This window comes from Lepidochelys kempii, chromosome 2, assembly GCF_965140265.1.
Source record: "Lepidochelys kempii isolate rLepKem1 chromosome 2, rLepKem1.hap2, whole genome shotgun sequence".
Lineage (NCBI taxonomy): Eukaryota > Metazoa > Chordata > Testudines > Cheloniidae > Lepidochelys > Lepidochelys kempii.
The window spans coordinates 148,603,159-148,618,896 of record NC_133257.1 but is presented as its reverse complement, the minus strand read 5'-3'; the positions used below and the strand labels follow the sequence as shown (position 1 = coordinate 148,618,896).

At 45.4% G+C, this 15,738-nt stretch overlaps 1 protein-coding gene across 8 annotated transcripts in view; it reads left to right on the top strand.

The window, feature by feature from the left end:
- Positions 1-15,738, top strand: part of TERT (telomerase reverse transcriptase) — a 136,829-nt gene that overhangs the window by 90,411 nt on the left and 30,680 nt on the right. For 5 of the 8 annotated variants that reach the window (XM_073332440.1, XM_073332442.1, XM_073332439.1 and 2 more), the window contains one exon: positions 1,513-1,650. In XM_073332440.1, coding sequence (XP_073188541.1) covers positions 1,513-1,650 — 138 coding nt within the window. The other 3 variants (XM_073332446.1, XM_073332443.1, XM_073332445.1) reach the window with 3 other exon arrangements.

The window sequence follows — 15,738 nt, the reverse complement described above, 5'->3', positions numbered from 1 at the left end:
TCTCCTTTCCATAAACATCTGTGCACCTTTTCTTATGCAGCCCCCTATGCCTGGAACATCCTCATGTTCCTTTCTTCAGATCCCACCCCCATTAGCTTTCTGTTGTTGACTGCTACTCTGGATATCATTCTACTTTGCCTAAATTTAAATATATTTAATCTGCATATTTTAAAAGATGTGTATATATAGGAAGTAAGACTGCATATATAACAAGCAGCATATCTCCTGATCAGGACCTTTGTTGTTCCTCATCCTCCAGTACCTCATTTTGTGTGTGGTATAGGTCTGACATTTTTTTAAACTTTCTATAAAATAAGGGCTATACACATCTGTAGTACTGTAGAAATAATATACACAAGAAATTGTGCAAAGAAGAAAAATACAAGAGTAAATTAAATTCAGAAACTAATTATAGAGAGATTCTATAACCTATTACTGACTTTTTCATACATTCCTCCTTTGTCTTGAAGTAGTTCTTAATCTGAATTTTTCAAATTAATGAACACTTTACCAACATATCTTTTGCTCTAATTTACTGTGTTTCTGTGGCCTATAGAAGACAGAGTGATTCTTGAAACCTGCGTGACATTTTTTCTAGTCAATCCAATAATAGTAACCTACAGTCTTTTTTCTATTTAGTAAAAGAGTTGACACTTTCATTTTTCATAAATTATTTCTTTACGTGTTCATTTTAACCAAGTTTTATTTTCTGCTAATTGTCCTCATATAACATCACAACATAATCACACACAATGGGTGAAAGATTCCGTGTTGTGCTTCTAAGTGGTGGAGCATAGAATTTGCAGTCCAAGGCCAAGGGGGATAAAACGGCTTTTAGACACCTTTGCACCTTCTTGATTCTGGGCTGCTAGCCTGCTTAGATAGTGTATGTAAGTTATAGAAACCTCCCTGGACTGTCCTGTCTGTGATAGCAGTGTGTGCTGTGATACTCCCCTACCACAGCCCTCCCGCCCCCATGCCAGAACTCGTGAGAAGGTCCTTGGAAGACAGCCTTACAGCTGTCTTCTGCAGAGTCTGTACCAGAGGAATTCTCTCCGAGATAGTTCGGAAGGAAGAAGATTCCATTTTGGTCCTTTTACCTGGCATAAAAGATGTGGAGTAGGGATGAGAATCACACCCAATGTGTTAATTTTTTAAACTTTCACTTACTAAAGATGCAGATTTTTTATTTGTTTTTTAATCTCTCCCATCCCCACCAGTCAGAGCTTTTATTTATGAGTTATGGAGAGGGAAATTATCTTGGGGTTAACTAGTTCCCAGTTTTGCTGTACTCTTCCTATGTGACTTGGGACAAATCACTGAATGTCTCTGTGCCTCAGTTCCTCATCTGAAAAATGAGGGCACAACTTCCTTGCTCTCATGGGTTTTGTAAGAAAAAATCCATTCAAGTTTGAAGTGCTTATATATTCAGGTGATTGGAGGGAGAGGGATTTGCTGCACATCCTTGAATGCTAATCAGCTTTTGGTAAAACTGTGTTTGTTTCATTTCAGGGATTGCTTTAGGCACCAAGGGTGCTTCTGGGCTATTTCCTTCTGAAGCAGCAGAATGGCTTTGCTATCATGCTTTCATTATCAAACTGACAAACCACAAAGTTGTCTACAAGTGCCTTCTTAGGTCCCTAAAAATATGTAAGTACAGAGTAATGTTGAAAGTGAAACTTTTGAAATATAGATAACGTATTCAAATCTGCTTATGCACATGTAAACAAAAATGGCATAATTTTTCACCATTGCCTGCAGCCCTGCTCTAGTTAAAGAATTGTCATTTCTATTATGTGATACTTATTGAAAGTTTATGTAAATTAATTCTTTAACTTATATTAGCCAAATATGGGTATAGAAATTCTCTGCCTATTAAATGAGCTGAGATTTAAATGCTCTGATTACTACCCCAAAAATACATAACAGATGCTTAAAATATCCTCCAAGAACATAAACTCTTGGCATTGAAATTGGGAACCACTAGTTTTAACAGAAAATCATCATTGCGCCATTTATATTGTATATACTCAGCATGATTGCCATTGTCAAGGTTCTAGAGCTCTTCCATTCAGTTTTATTTTACTTATTTTCTTTTTTTTTTTTTGCTTTTGTTTTAAACTTTGTAATGTTTTAAATACAAGCATGTTCAGAAGTGCACAAGATCTGTTCAGGTATAGAACCCAGGACCCTAATATAATAGGATCAAGGCACATCCATTTCCGACAATCTTTCAGAAAAAACATGGCAAATTAGATGCTTCTGTAACCTACACTAACACATTGTGGCTCTGTCACACTGTAGCAGATAGACCACTGCAAGAAAGATAGGATATGAAGCAAACCTTAATTTAAACAACTGCTTAACTGTTTACACATACCACCTTTCTTAGGCTATGTCTACACTACAAAATTAGGTTGAATTTATAGAAGTCAGTTTTGTAGAAAGCGTTTTTATACAGTCGATTGTGTGTGTCCCCGCACAAATGCTCTAAGTGCATTTAGTCGGCGGAGTGCGTCCACACTACCGAGGCAACCATCGACTTCCGGAGCATTGCACTGTGGGTAGCTATCCCAGTTCCCACAGTCTCCACCGCCCATTTGGATTCTGGGTAGAAATCCCAATGCCTGATGGGGCAAAAACATTGTCGCGGGTTGTTCTGGGTACCTATTGTCAGGCCCCCCTTCCCTCCCTCCCTCCATGAAAGCAACGGCAGACAATCGTTTCACGCCTTTTTTCCTGGGTTACCTGTGCAGGCGCCATACCATGGCAAGCATGGATCCCGCTCAGCTTACCATCACCGTATGTCTGCTGGGTGCTGGAAGACACGATACTGCATTGCTACACAGCAGCAAGTCATTGCCTTTTGGCAGCAGACTGTGCAATACGACTGGTAGCCATTGTCACCGTACTCCAGGGTGCTCTTTTAGCCGACCTCGGTGAGGTCAGTCAGGGGCGTCTGGGCAAACATGGGAGTGCATCAGCCAGGTCATTTTCCTTTTAAGTTTCGTCTCATGGCGATTTAGTCCTGCCGGCAGTCCTGCACCGTCTTCTAATGAGCAGCCAGGAGATGACGATGGCTGGCAGTCGTACTGCACCGTCTGCTGCCAGCAAGATGTATAAAGATAGATGAAGTGGATCAAAACAAGAAATAGACCAGATTTGTTTTGTATTCGTTTTCTCCCCCCTTCCTCCCTCCCTCTGTGAAATCAACGGCCTGCTAAACCCAGGGTTTTGAGTTCTATCCTTGAGGGGGCCATTCTGTTTCTCCTTGATGCAAAGGCACCCCCTTTGTTGATTTTAATTCCCTGTAAGCCAACCCTGTAAACCATGTTGTCAGTCGCCCCTCCCTCCGTCAGGGCAACGGCAGACAATCGTTTTGCACCTTTTTTCAGTGCAGACGCTATAGCACCGCAGCAATTATGAGCACTCTAAACACCGTGCCCATTATCCAGCAGGATCTGCAGGACTATAACCTTCAAGAAAAGTGAAACCAGGCGAGGAGGAGGCAACTGCAGCGCGATGACGAGAGTGATGAGGACATGGACAGAGACTTCTCACAAAGTACGGGCCCCTGCAGCGTGCACATAGTGGTGGAACACCGATTCTGGGCCCAGGAAACAAGCACAGAGTGGTGGGACTGCATAATGTTGCAGGTCTGGGACGATTCCCAGTGGCTGCAAAACTTTCGCATGCGTAAGGGCACTTTCATGGAACTTTGTGACTTGCTTTCTCCTGCCCTGAAGCACAAGAATACCAAGATGAGAGCAGCCCTCACAGTTGAGAAGCGAGTGGCGAAAGCCGTGTGGAAGCTTGCAATGCTAGACAGCTACTGGTCAGTCGGGAATCAATTTGGAGTGGGCAGATCTACTGTGGGGGCTGCTGTGATGCAAGTAGCCAGTGCTATCACTGAGCTTCTGATATCAAGGGTAGTGACTCTGGGAAATGTGCAGGTCGTAGTGGATGGCTTTGCTGCAGTGGGATTCCCTAACTGTGGTGGGGCTATAGACGGAACCCATATCCCTATCTTGGCACCGGAGCACCAAGCCGGCGAGTACATAAACCGCAAGGGGTACTTTTCAATGGTGCTACAAGCACTGGTGGATCACAAGGGACGTTTCACCAACATCAGCGTGGGATGGCCGGGAAAGGTACATGAAGCTCGCATCTTCAGGAACTCTGGTCTGTTTCAAAAGCTGCAGCAAGGGACTTACTTTCCAGACCAGAAAATAACCGTTGGGGATGTTGAAATGCCTATGTGTATCCTTGGGGACCCAGCCTACCCCTTAATGCCATGGCTCATGAAGCCGTACACAGGCAGCCTGGACAGTAGTCAGGAGTTGTTCAACTATAGGCTGAGCAAGTGCAGAATGGTGGAAGAATGTGCATTTGGGCATTTAAAAGCGCGCTGGCGCAGTTTACAGGCTCGGTTAGACCTCAGCTAAACCAATATTCCCATTGTTATTACTGCTTTTGTGCACTTCACAATATCTGTGAGAGTAAGGGGGAGACGTTTATGGCAGGGTGGGAGGATGAGGCAAATTGCCTGGCTGCTGATTATGCGCGGCCAGATACCAGGGCCATTAGAAGAGTACAGGAGGGCGCGGTGCGCATCAGAGAAGCTTTGAAAACCAGTTTCAGGAATGGCCAGGCTATGGTGTGAAAGTTCTGTTTGTTTCTCCTTGATGGAAACCCCCTCCCGGGTTCACTCTACTTTCCTGTAAGCTAAGGACCCTCCCCTCCCCCCTTCAATCACCACTTGCAGGGGCAATAAAGTCATTGTTGCTTCACATTCATGCATTCTCTATTTATTCATCACACAAATAGGGGGATAACTGCCAAGGTAGCCCAGGAGGGGTGGTGGAGGAGGGAAGCACCAGGTGGGATGGTGGAGGAGGGAAGGACAAGGCCACACAGCACTTTAAAACTTATTGAATGCCAGCCTTCTGTTGCTTGGGCAATCCTCTGGGGTGGAGTGGCTGGGTGGCCAGAGGCCCCCGCACCGCGTTCTTGGGCGTCTGGGTGAGGAGGCTATGGAACTTGGGGAGGAGGGCGATTGGTTACACAGGGGCTGTAGCGGCGGTCTGTGCTCCTGCTGCCTTTCCTGCAGCTCAACCATACTCTGGAGCATATGATTTTGATCCTCCAGCAGCCTGAGCATTGACTCCTGCCTTCTTTCAGCAAGCTGACGCCACCTACCATCTTCAGTCTGCCACCTCTCCTCGCGGTCATATTGTGTTTTTCTGCACTCTGAGATTGTCTGCCTCCACGTATTTTGCTGTGCTCTGTCAGTGTGGGAGGACAGCATGAAGTCAGAGAACATTTCATCACGAGTGCGTTTTTTTCACCTTCTAATCTTTGCTAGCCTCTGGGAAGGAGAAACATATGCAGCTGGTGGAGGGGGGAAAAAAGGGAGAGTGGTATTTAAAAAGACACATTTTATAGAACAATAGGTACACTCTTTCACGGTAAACCTTGCTGTTAACATTACATAGCACATGTGCTTTCAATACAAGGTTGTATTTTGCCTCTTACTGAGGGTATGCCGGTTTGGTGTGAGAAATCACTCACGCAGGGCTGGGCAACAGATTTCAGCTTGCAGGCAGCCATGGTAAGCCACAGTCTTTTGGCTTCTTTAACCTTCATAACATGTGGGAATGGTTTCAAACAGCAGCGCCCTCATTTCCTATACGAAGTAGCCGTTGGGTTGGCTATTAAAAATGGGTTGGCAATTTAAAAGGAGGGGCTGTGGTTTCCGGGTTCACGTGCAGCAGAAACTCAGCTTACCCCCCCCACACACACACACCCAATTCTCTGGGGTGATGTCTTCACCCCTCCCTGCACCACGTGGCTAACAGTGGAGAAGATTTCTGTTCAGCCACAGGCAAACAGCCCAGCAGGAATGGGCACCTCTGAATGTCCGCTTACTAAAACCACCCTATTTCAACCAGATGACCATAAATGATATCACTCACCTGAGGGTAACACAGAGAGGTAAAGAACGGATGTTATTTGAATGCCAGCAAACACCGGGACCATACGCTGCAATGCTTTGTTCCGCAATGATTCCTGACTACGTGCTACTGGCCTGGCGTGGTAAAGTATCCTACCATGGAGGACGGAATAAGGCTCCCCCCACCCAGAAACCTTTTGCAAAGGTTTTGGGAGTACATCCAGGAGAGCTTTATGGAGATGTCCCTGGAGGATTTCTGCTCCATCCCCAGACAAGTTAACAGACTTTTCCAGTAGCTGTACTGGCCGTGAATGCCAGGGCAAATTAATCATTAAACACACTTGCTTTTAAACCATGAATAATATTTACAAAGGTACACTCACCAGAGGTCCCCTCTCCGCCTTCAGGGTCTGGGAGCCTGCCTTGGGTGGGTTCAGGGGTACTGGGTCCAGGTCCAGGGTGATAAACAGATCCTGGATATTGTGGAAACCGGTTTGTCCGCTTCCTTGCTCTGAGCTATCTGCAACCTCCTCATAATCATCATCTTCTTTGCCCCCAAAACCCGCTTACGTGATGCCTCCCCCTCCTTGGATGGAGTCAAAGCACAGGGTTCGGGTAGTGGTGGCTGCACCCCCCTAGAATGGCATGCAGCTCATCATAGAAGCGGCATGTCTTGGGTTCTGAAGCAGAGCGGCCGTTTTCCTCTCTGGTTTTTTGGTAGGCTTGCCTGAGCTCCTTAATTTTCACGCAGCACTGCTGCGGGTCCCTGTTATAGCCTCTGTCCTTCATGCCACTGGAGATTTTTTTCAAATATTTTGGCGTTTCGTCTTTTCGAACGCAGTTCTGCCAGCACGGATTCGTCTCCCCATGCAGCGATCAGATCCTGTACCTCCCGTTCGGTCCAGGCTGGAGCTCTTTGGTGATTCTGGGACTCCTGAGCTGGTGACCTGTACAGGTGAGCTCGCCACGCTGGCCAAACAGGAAAGGAGATTCAAAAGTCCGCGGGCCTTTTCCTGTATACCTGGCCAGTGCATCTGAGTTGAAAGCGCTGTCCAGAGTGGTTAAAACTGAGCACTCCGGGATAGCTCGCGGAGGCCAATACCGTCAAATTGCATCCACAGTACCCCAAATTCGACCCGGCAAGGCCGATTTCAGCGCTAATCCCCTCATTGGGTGTGGAGTAAAGAAATCGATTTTAAGAGCCCTTTAAGTCGGGGGGAAAAGGGCTTAGTCATGTGGATGGGTGCAGGGTTAAATCAAGATAACGCTGCTAAATTCGACCTAAACTTGTTGTGTAGACTAGGCCTCAGGGTTCTTTTAATTTTGATTGCTTAACTAAAGAAAAGGACTACAGAGTTAAATTTATTTTTGTAGAATTTGATTAAATATCCTTTGACAGCAACTAATAGTATAGGATATGTGATACAGCAGGGCCAGAGGGCAGCAAGAGAGTGATAGATGGGAGAGACATAAGCCCCAGGATGATCAGAGCCTTATTCCCTGTGGACTGAGGAGACGTTACTACAAGTTAATTAGAGCACCTGGAGCCAATTAAGGCCCTGCCAGAGACCTAATAGAAACCCCTGCTTCAGTCAGACAAGGAGGCGGAAAGGAGACCTGACTGTAGTTTGGAGGAGTACTGTTGTTAACCAGAGGATCATAGTACCAGGAAAGGCAGAGCAGAGGGACTCCCCAGGCACAGAGCACTGGGGGAAACCCTGCCCTAGGCGGGAGAGGACAGGAAGCCCTTGAAGCTGAAGGAGCTGGGACCCCAAGTAGGGGACAGGCCCGGGTCTGTTCCTGCTGTCCTTCTCTCTCCCACCAGGGCATGAGCGGAGCCCTCGATGCCCAAGAACAGGGGCAAGAAGTGCTGCTGTGACCTATCACATGAAGGGAAAGCACAAGACCCACCGTAATAGCACCAGCCATTTGCCACATGTGGTGTGAGGAGTGGGATTCCATACTGTGAACTTAATCCAGGGTGAGCCAAAACCATCCTGTCCCCAAAATGGAGGATGTGGTCAAGGCACTAGTACAAGCCACAGTAGCCCAACAGGAGGCTGCCCTAGTCCAAGCAGCTGCCCAACAGGAGGCGGTATGGCTGGAACAGGAGACCAATTGCCTGCTGATGAGCCAGGACTGCACCATGCTGCATGAAGTGGTGAACCAGGTGAAGGCCCTTGTGGAGCTGAGTCAGGACTGTACAGGTCAGCAACTGCCTGCAGAAAATGATGCGGGAGGATGATGTGGAGACATACCTCTTGGCTTTCGAGAGGGCAGCCTTGTGGGAGGACTGGACCGAAGATCAGTGGTCTGGCATCCTCACCCTGTTCCTGCCTGGGGAAGCCCAGGAGGCCTACTACGATATGGCCAGGGAGGCTGTGGCAGACTACCACAGCTGAAACTGGAGATCCTGGCCAGATCCAGATTAACGACAGCGTTGCAAGCCCAGAGGTTCCATGAGTGGTGGTATAGTGAGGACAAAGCACCATGGTTGCAACTGTTTGACCTAATTTGACCTGTTTGACCCGGAAGTAGCTGCACCCCGAGGCCCTCAGCTCTGAGAAAATGATGGAGCTCCTGGTGCTGGACCGGTATATGAGGGGGCTACCCTCAGGCCTCTGAGCCTGGGTTGGCCAGAATGACCCTTCCAACTATAATGAGTTAGTCACCCTCATAGAGAGACAGCTGGCAGCTTGTGAAGTGTTCCAGACCTCAGTAGATGAGGCACAATGGACCAGGAAGCCAGTCCCAACCCCGAGGCCCCAGACTATCAATACTGCCAATACACAGGAATTTTGGGAAGGACCAAGCCTATGACCCGCTATATGCATATGTGAGGGAGGAGATAGTGGAGGTAAACGGTGTGCCCACAGAGGGGAAATCCAAAGGCCTAGGGCCATGCTAGATGGTCAAATGCAATCTGTTGCACTGTTGTAGCCCAGATACGGGGGGGAAATGATAGAGCAGCTCTTAGTAACACGGAAGCACACAAGGGCAATGTTAGAGTTAGCTCACAGCCATTTATTTGAGGACATCTAGGAATAGATAAGACCCAGGATAGAGTCCTAAGGAAGTTTTACTGTCTGGGAGTACAGGCGGAAGTCCAGCGCTATTGTGCTTCTTGCCCAGAATGCCAGTTGCACAGCTCCCGACCTCATTTACAGGCCCCTTGGTGCCCTTGCTTGTTATTGAAGTCCCTCTCAAAAGGATAGCCATGGACCTAGTGGGTCCGCTAGAAAGATCGGCCCGGGGCCATCAAGGCAAACTCATCATCCTTGACTATGCCACATGATACCCAGAAGCCGTTCCCCTAAGAAGCTCCATGGCCAAGGCAATAGCAAAACAACTGCTCTAGGTTTTTGCTAGAGTGGGCAGCCCTAAGGAGATCCTGACCAACAAAGGGATTCCCTTCATGTCAAAATTAATGAGGGACTTATGTACCTTACTCAGCATCCAGGCCTTGCATACCTCAATCTGTCATCCTCGAACAAATGGCCTCATCCTCAAACAAGCAATTTAATTGTACCCTCAAAAGCATGATCCAGAAGGTGGTGGCACAGGACTGAAAAGACTGGGATACTCTTCTACCGTACTTGATGTTTGCGTTATGGGAGGTCCCCCAGACGTCTACTGGATTCTCACCCTTTAAGCTACTATACAGAGGCCACTCACGCAGCATATTGGATATTGCCAAGGAGGACTGGGAAGAACAGTCCAACCCAGGGAAGAATGTCATTGAGCACGTGGCACAGATGAGAGAGCGAATAGCCCGAGTGACCCCCCATAGTATGAGAACATTTAGAGAACGCACAGAGTCCCAGTGGACCTATTACAACTGCCAAGCAAAAGCATGGAGATTTCAGCTGGGAGAATGGGTGCTGGTAGGGCCATATGAGATAGTGGAAGCCATTGGGGAGATGGAGTATAAGGTAAAGAAACCAAGACCGCCAAAGGCCAGAGCAAGTCTACCATGTTAACTTACTGAAACCCTGGCATGACTGGGAGACATGCCTGGTCACCCAGGGAGCTCCAGCCCAGACAGATGGCCCACAAGGGCAGGTGAGAATATCCCCTGAACTAACCCTGGAACAATGGACAGAGATCATTGACATGATCCAGCAGAACCAAGACGTGTTTCCCCTGCAGCTATGATGTACGACAACAGTCCAACACCATATCATCACCTGCCCTGGAGCAAGGGTAACAATAAAGCCATACCAAGTACCGGAGGACAAAAGAGAAGAAATTAGGATGGAGGTGAGGAGGTTTTGTAATGAATTCTGGAAGTTGAACAAAATATCCTAATTCGATGCCTACCCAATACCATGCTGTCAAGGTTCCTTCCTCACTCTGAACTCTAGGGTACAGATGTGGGGACCTGCATGAAAACCTCCTAAGCTTACTTTTACCAGCTTAGGTTAAAACTTCCCCAAGGTACAAATTATTTTACCCTTTTCCCTTGGATTTCCACTGCCACCACCAAACTTTATCTGGTTTCCTGAGAAAACGTAGTTTGGACACATCTTTCCCCCCAAAATCCTCCCAACCCTTGCACCCCACTTCCTGGGGAAGGTTTGGTAAAAATCCTCACCAATTTGCATAGGTGACCACAGACCCAAACCCTTGGATCTGAGAACAATGAAAAAGCATTCAGTTTTCTTACAAGAAGACTTTTAATAAAAGTAAAAAAGGAATCACCTCTGTAAAATCAGGATGGTAGATACCTTACAGGGTAATTAGATTCAAAACATAGAGAATCCCTCTAGGCAGAACCTTAAGTTACAAAAAAGACACACAGACAGGAATATTCATTCTATTCAGCACAACTATTTTCTCAGCCATTTAAAGAAATCATAATCTAACACATACCTAGCTAAATTACTTACTAAGTTCTAAGACTCCATTCCTGTTCTGTCCCCGGCAAAAGCATCATACAGGCGGACACAGACCCTTTGTTTTTCTTCCTCCTCCCAGCTTTTGAAAGTATCTTGTCTCCTCATTGGTCATTTTGGTCAGGTGCCAGTGAGGTTACCTTTAGCTTCTTAACCCTTTACAGGTGAGAGGATTTTTCCTCTGACCAGGAGGGATTTTAAAGGGGTTTACCCTTCTCTTTATATTTATGACACATGCATTGATGAGCTAGTTTATCAGTTAAGCAAGGCCTGATATCTGACCACACTGGACTTGACCAAAGGCTATTGGCAAATCCCCCTGGCCGAGGATGCCAAGGAGAAGACTGCCTTCTCTACGCCCAACAGCCTCTTCCAATATACTGTCCTCACTTTCAGGGGGCCCACAACATTCCAATGACTAATGGACAAATTACTACAACCCCACTCCAAGCATGCCGTTGCCTATTTAGACACCATAGTCATCCGTAGCCCTGACTGGGAGACGCACCTAGGAAAAGTAGAAGACGTGCTAGACGCCCTTAGGTTGGCCTCAGTGCCAACCCTCCCAATTGCACGGTAGGGTTTGCTCAGGCCAGATACCTTGGGAATGTAGTAGAAAGGGGCTTGGTGAAACCTCAATGGAACAAAGTAGAGGCAACACGGGATTGGCCCCAACTGGTCAGCAAAAAGCAAGTCAGAGCATTCCAAGGGATAGTGGGGGACCCACCATAATAGCACCGGCCATTTGCCACAGATATAAGAAGACAAAAATAGCATTGGAATATGATTTCGTATAAACTAGAAAATTAGTTGATATAACCATTCAGGTTTTTAGAATCAAATAACACAACTGGAATAGAAAATAACACTTATATTCAATCACTATCTTGAGAGGGTGACATTGTTTAGATTTTTGATTGAGTCTTTCAGAATAGATCTTCACTTGTGTCAGTTGGTTGTCTATTATGAGGTTGCTAACACAACAGAGGGAGAAAAACAATCGAAAACTAAAGCATAAGAAATGGTAAATTACTTACAGGCCAATTCACCAATGTCTCCTTCCTAATCGATCTATAATAGTCTACCTTTTTGACGTACTTCCCCACAAATTACAGCAGCCCCAAGGTCTGTCTAGTACTCCTATCAAACAAAGTTCACTATGTTTATGACAGACTGTATAGACTAAGTACAGTTCAAGAGGTTTGTACACTTGGTCTGTTTTATGTCTGTATGGACCTAGAACTTGAAAGGCTGCATGAAACCATTAACTATGGTAGATACATGTACAGTGTCATGCTTTCTTAGTTAACAACTGTCAGGGTTCCCTCCCCACTCTGAACTCTAGGGTACAGATGTGGGGACCCGCTTGAAAGATCTCCTAAGCTTATTTCTACCAGCTTAGGTTAAAACTTCCCCAAGGCACAAATTCTTGCCCTTGGACAGTACGCTACCACGTGATTTAACAAAGAATCAGGGAAAGGACCTCTTGGAGTTCCTATTCCCCAGAAATATCCCCCCAAGCCCTTACACCCCCTTTCCTGGGGAGGCGTGAGAATAATACCCTAACCAAATGGTTACGAGTGATCACAGACCCAAACCCCTGGGTCTTATGGCAATAGAGAAATCAGTCCGGTTCTTAAAAGAAAGATTTTATTAAAAAAAAAAAAAAAAAAAAGGTAAAAATCACCTCCTGTAAAATCAGGATGGAAAATAACTTTACAGGGTAAGAAAAGATTCAAAAATACAGCAGAACTTCTTCTAGGTTTAGTTTCAAAGTTACAAAAAACAGGAATAAACCTCCCTCCAGCAAAGGAAAAATTCACAAGCAAAACAAAAGATAATCTAACACACCTTGCCTGGCTTTTACTTACAATTTTTGTCATATGAAAGACTTTTAGGATGTTTTATAGGAGAAGGAGTTTTCTGACCTGATGCTTCTCTGCTTCCCAAGAGAACACACACAACAAAGCCCCCCCCCCAGATTTGAAAGTGTCTTCTTTCCTCATTGCTGCTTTCAGTCAGGTGCCAACCAGGTTATTTGAGCTTCTTAACTCCTTACAGGTAAGGAGGAATTTTAGACTACCCTTAGCTGTATGGTTATGACAACAACAGTAACTTGTTCAGTTTCAAAGCTACTTTACAACAATCTTGTTTGGAGCCTATTACAAAACAAGGACACACACTGCAACTCTGTGACAATCTTTAAAGTATATACACAAGTATGTACACTTTCTTACTTATTGGGTACCCAGTTTCAGGAAATGGTCAACTGATTGATTTGGTTCGTCACACAAGAGAGAGTCTGTGTATTACTGTGACACTTTTGTGGGGTGTGCAGAAACATATGTCACTATCTTAACCCCCTGCCTCAGCTAGAGAGAGACTTGCTGGTGCTTAACTGTGTGTCGGTTCTCTGACACCCAGAGTCAGTTAGCTTCCAAACAAACTCCCCAGAACTTTGCCGGCCCTTACTTTGCCTTGCAGATTAACACTGGATGTTTCTCGGTCCCCAAACTCTCCAGAAGAGTCCAGAAGTGTAGTGTGCAGCCCCTGTTACTGGACACTCTCACTAATTATCAGGTCAGCTGCCCTCAAAGAGGCAGCGTACACACCACTGGAAGGTTACAGCTAGGATCAGGTCCTTTATAACAACACAGCACTGTATGGTGAAAACAAATATAAAGTTTATTAACAAAGAACAGAGATTCATAGATTCCAGTTTGTTGAGTAAGAATAATGGAAACAGAAATGGTTACAAATGAAACAAAAGTATAACAGGCTTTCTAGAGACTAAAACTCAACAGGCTACCTTCCTTTGCTTAAAACAGTCTCTCACCTGAACATTTTCTGCAAAGCTTGCAGGTTTGCAGTCAAACCAGGATGCACAATGATCATGAATCACCCCCACTGCCAAGGGTGTTCCTGAGTGACATAGGTGCTGGTGCCATATTGAGTTCACATCCCTGTCAACCTGTTTTGCCTATTAACTTTACATGCAAATGTAGCTCCTGTTGTTTTTGACTCACAGTGCTTAATTTACATATGACAGAGAGACCTTCCATCCGGTCTGGAAGAAACCTGTTTCTCCCTTTGGCTACAGAGTTTAAAGCATAATATCAATAGGTATACATAATTCATCACATAGTGTTAATACATACATTTCACAATGATATTAATGACCAGTGTGTCACCAGCTTTCATTTGATATCTTACACAACATTATTTACAGATAAATACTATGAAAACAATGTGTTGGATGTAGCGAGTTTGTCAGGCCTGATAGAAGTTGCTGTTACAGAACACTGAACCCTTTGCCAGTTGGCTTTAATGGGTTCTTAGGGTCACAGTTATCATCAGTTCTTTGTTCAGCCTTCAGCTTTCAGCTCAGTTATTGTTCACAGCAGGAGTTGACACTGCAAACACAAGTGGAGCAAAGGACAAACACAATTATTGTCTTTTCCTGGTGAACTAGCAGGCAAACCAAATTGCTAGAAAATAGAGACAGAGCTAGGTACTTGATGTCACCAGGAGGACTCCCCGGTGAGTGGCCCAGGACATCAATCTTCTCCCTTCTAGGCGTCTTATGCTGTTTTATCCCCTTTTTGCTGGGTGGTCCAACTTGGTTCCTCTTCTAGGAGGTGCTGGCATAGACCAATCAGATGATGATCATATTTCTTCTGAAGATTCAAAAATGCCCAACCAAAATTAGTTGTCCTCTCTCACCATCCAGTCAGGGAACAAGGCATCACCTCTGAAGTTCTTGCAACTGGGGCTGGAATTTTCCAGTCTTTTTATGCAACACATCTTGTCAGACCAGCTTGTATAAGACAAATTAAGGCATAGGTGTTGGTACAATCATCTTCTGACATACCTTGGACACCACCTCCTGGTTTGCTCCAGTCAGCAACTTAACTCCACAAGTCACTTTGTGTGAGCCCCTCAGCAATGTATCCCTTGGTCAACTTTGTAGTTAGGCTTGCTCAAGTGGCAGTTCCTCTATCAACATTTGTATAAATTCGTATAATTTATACAAAGTCTGTCCATATTCTTTGATGCTCTTTAAACTTGTTTTAACATTCCTTTATACACTGCAAAATTACTTCAAGACTGTTCTCCAGTAGGCCAGAATAACTGTATAATTTTATTATTTCTCTTGTCCTTGTTTTAACAACAATGATGGGACTATGCTATGTATATTTTGAAACCTGCTAACAAGTTTTCTCCTATTTTTAGGCTTTTTCTGAGAAAGAGAAACCTGTTTGATTTGATTTGGTGTTTTGTCTGTGTGCCCTTTTTAACAGTCTAATTAAAGATAAAGCTACTGCCCCAGGTAGGGGTATGTTAATTATTGGGGATCTATCTAGTAACTGGGTGGGAGCACTCCCCCTCACAGATGGATCTGACGTGGGTCAGAGGAGCAATTGGAGAGGAGGTACTGTGATAAGAGAGCAAGGCAATTTGGAATCTCCTTCACCATAGCCTCAATTGTTCAGGTTCAGTCTTGGGGTCTCACAAGCAGCTGTGATGTCCCTCAAGAGGGAGAGTAAATGGGTTGCAGCCTTAAACCCAATCCCAGAGTGTTCTTAGGACCCATTAGGCAAGGCCTTTCTGGTGTAGCCTCGCTAGGTATATTGGGGAAAGAAGTCCTCTGGAGGTACGAGTATCCCACCCCTTCCCACAGATGGGGAATCACACCCAGCCTGTCCCTCTGGGTAACACTCAGGGCAGTGAGAGATGAGCTGCTTCTCATCCCACTGAGATAACATAGAGTGGGGTAAGGTCCCATTTTACAATACTCCTGTCCTAACCCCAGGCATTATTAATCAAATAATTACATTTCTGATTATTTCACTCTGGGCTCAAGTGTTCTTATAAACACAGTTTGATTTC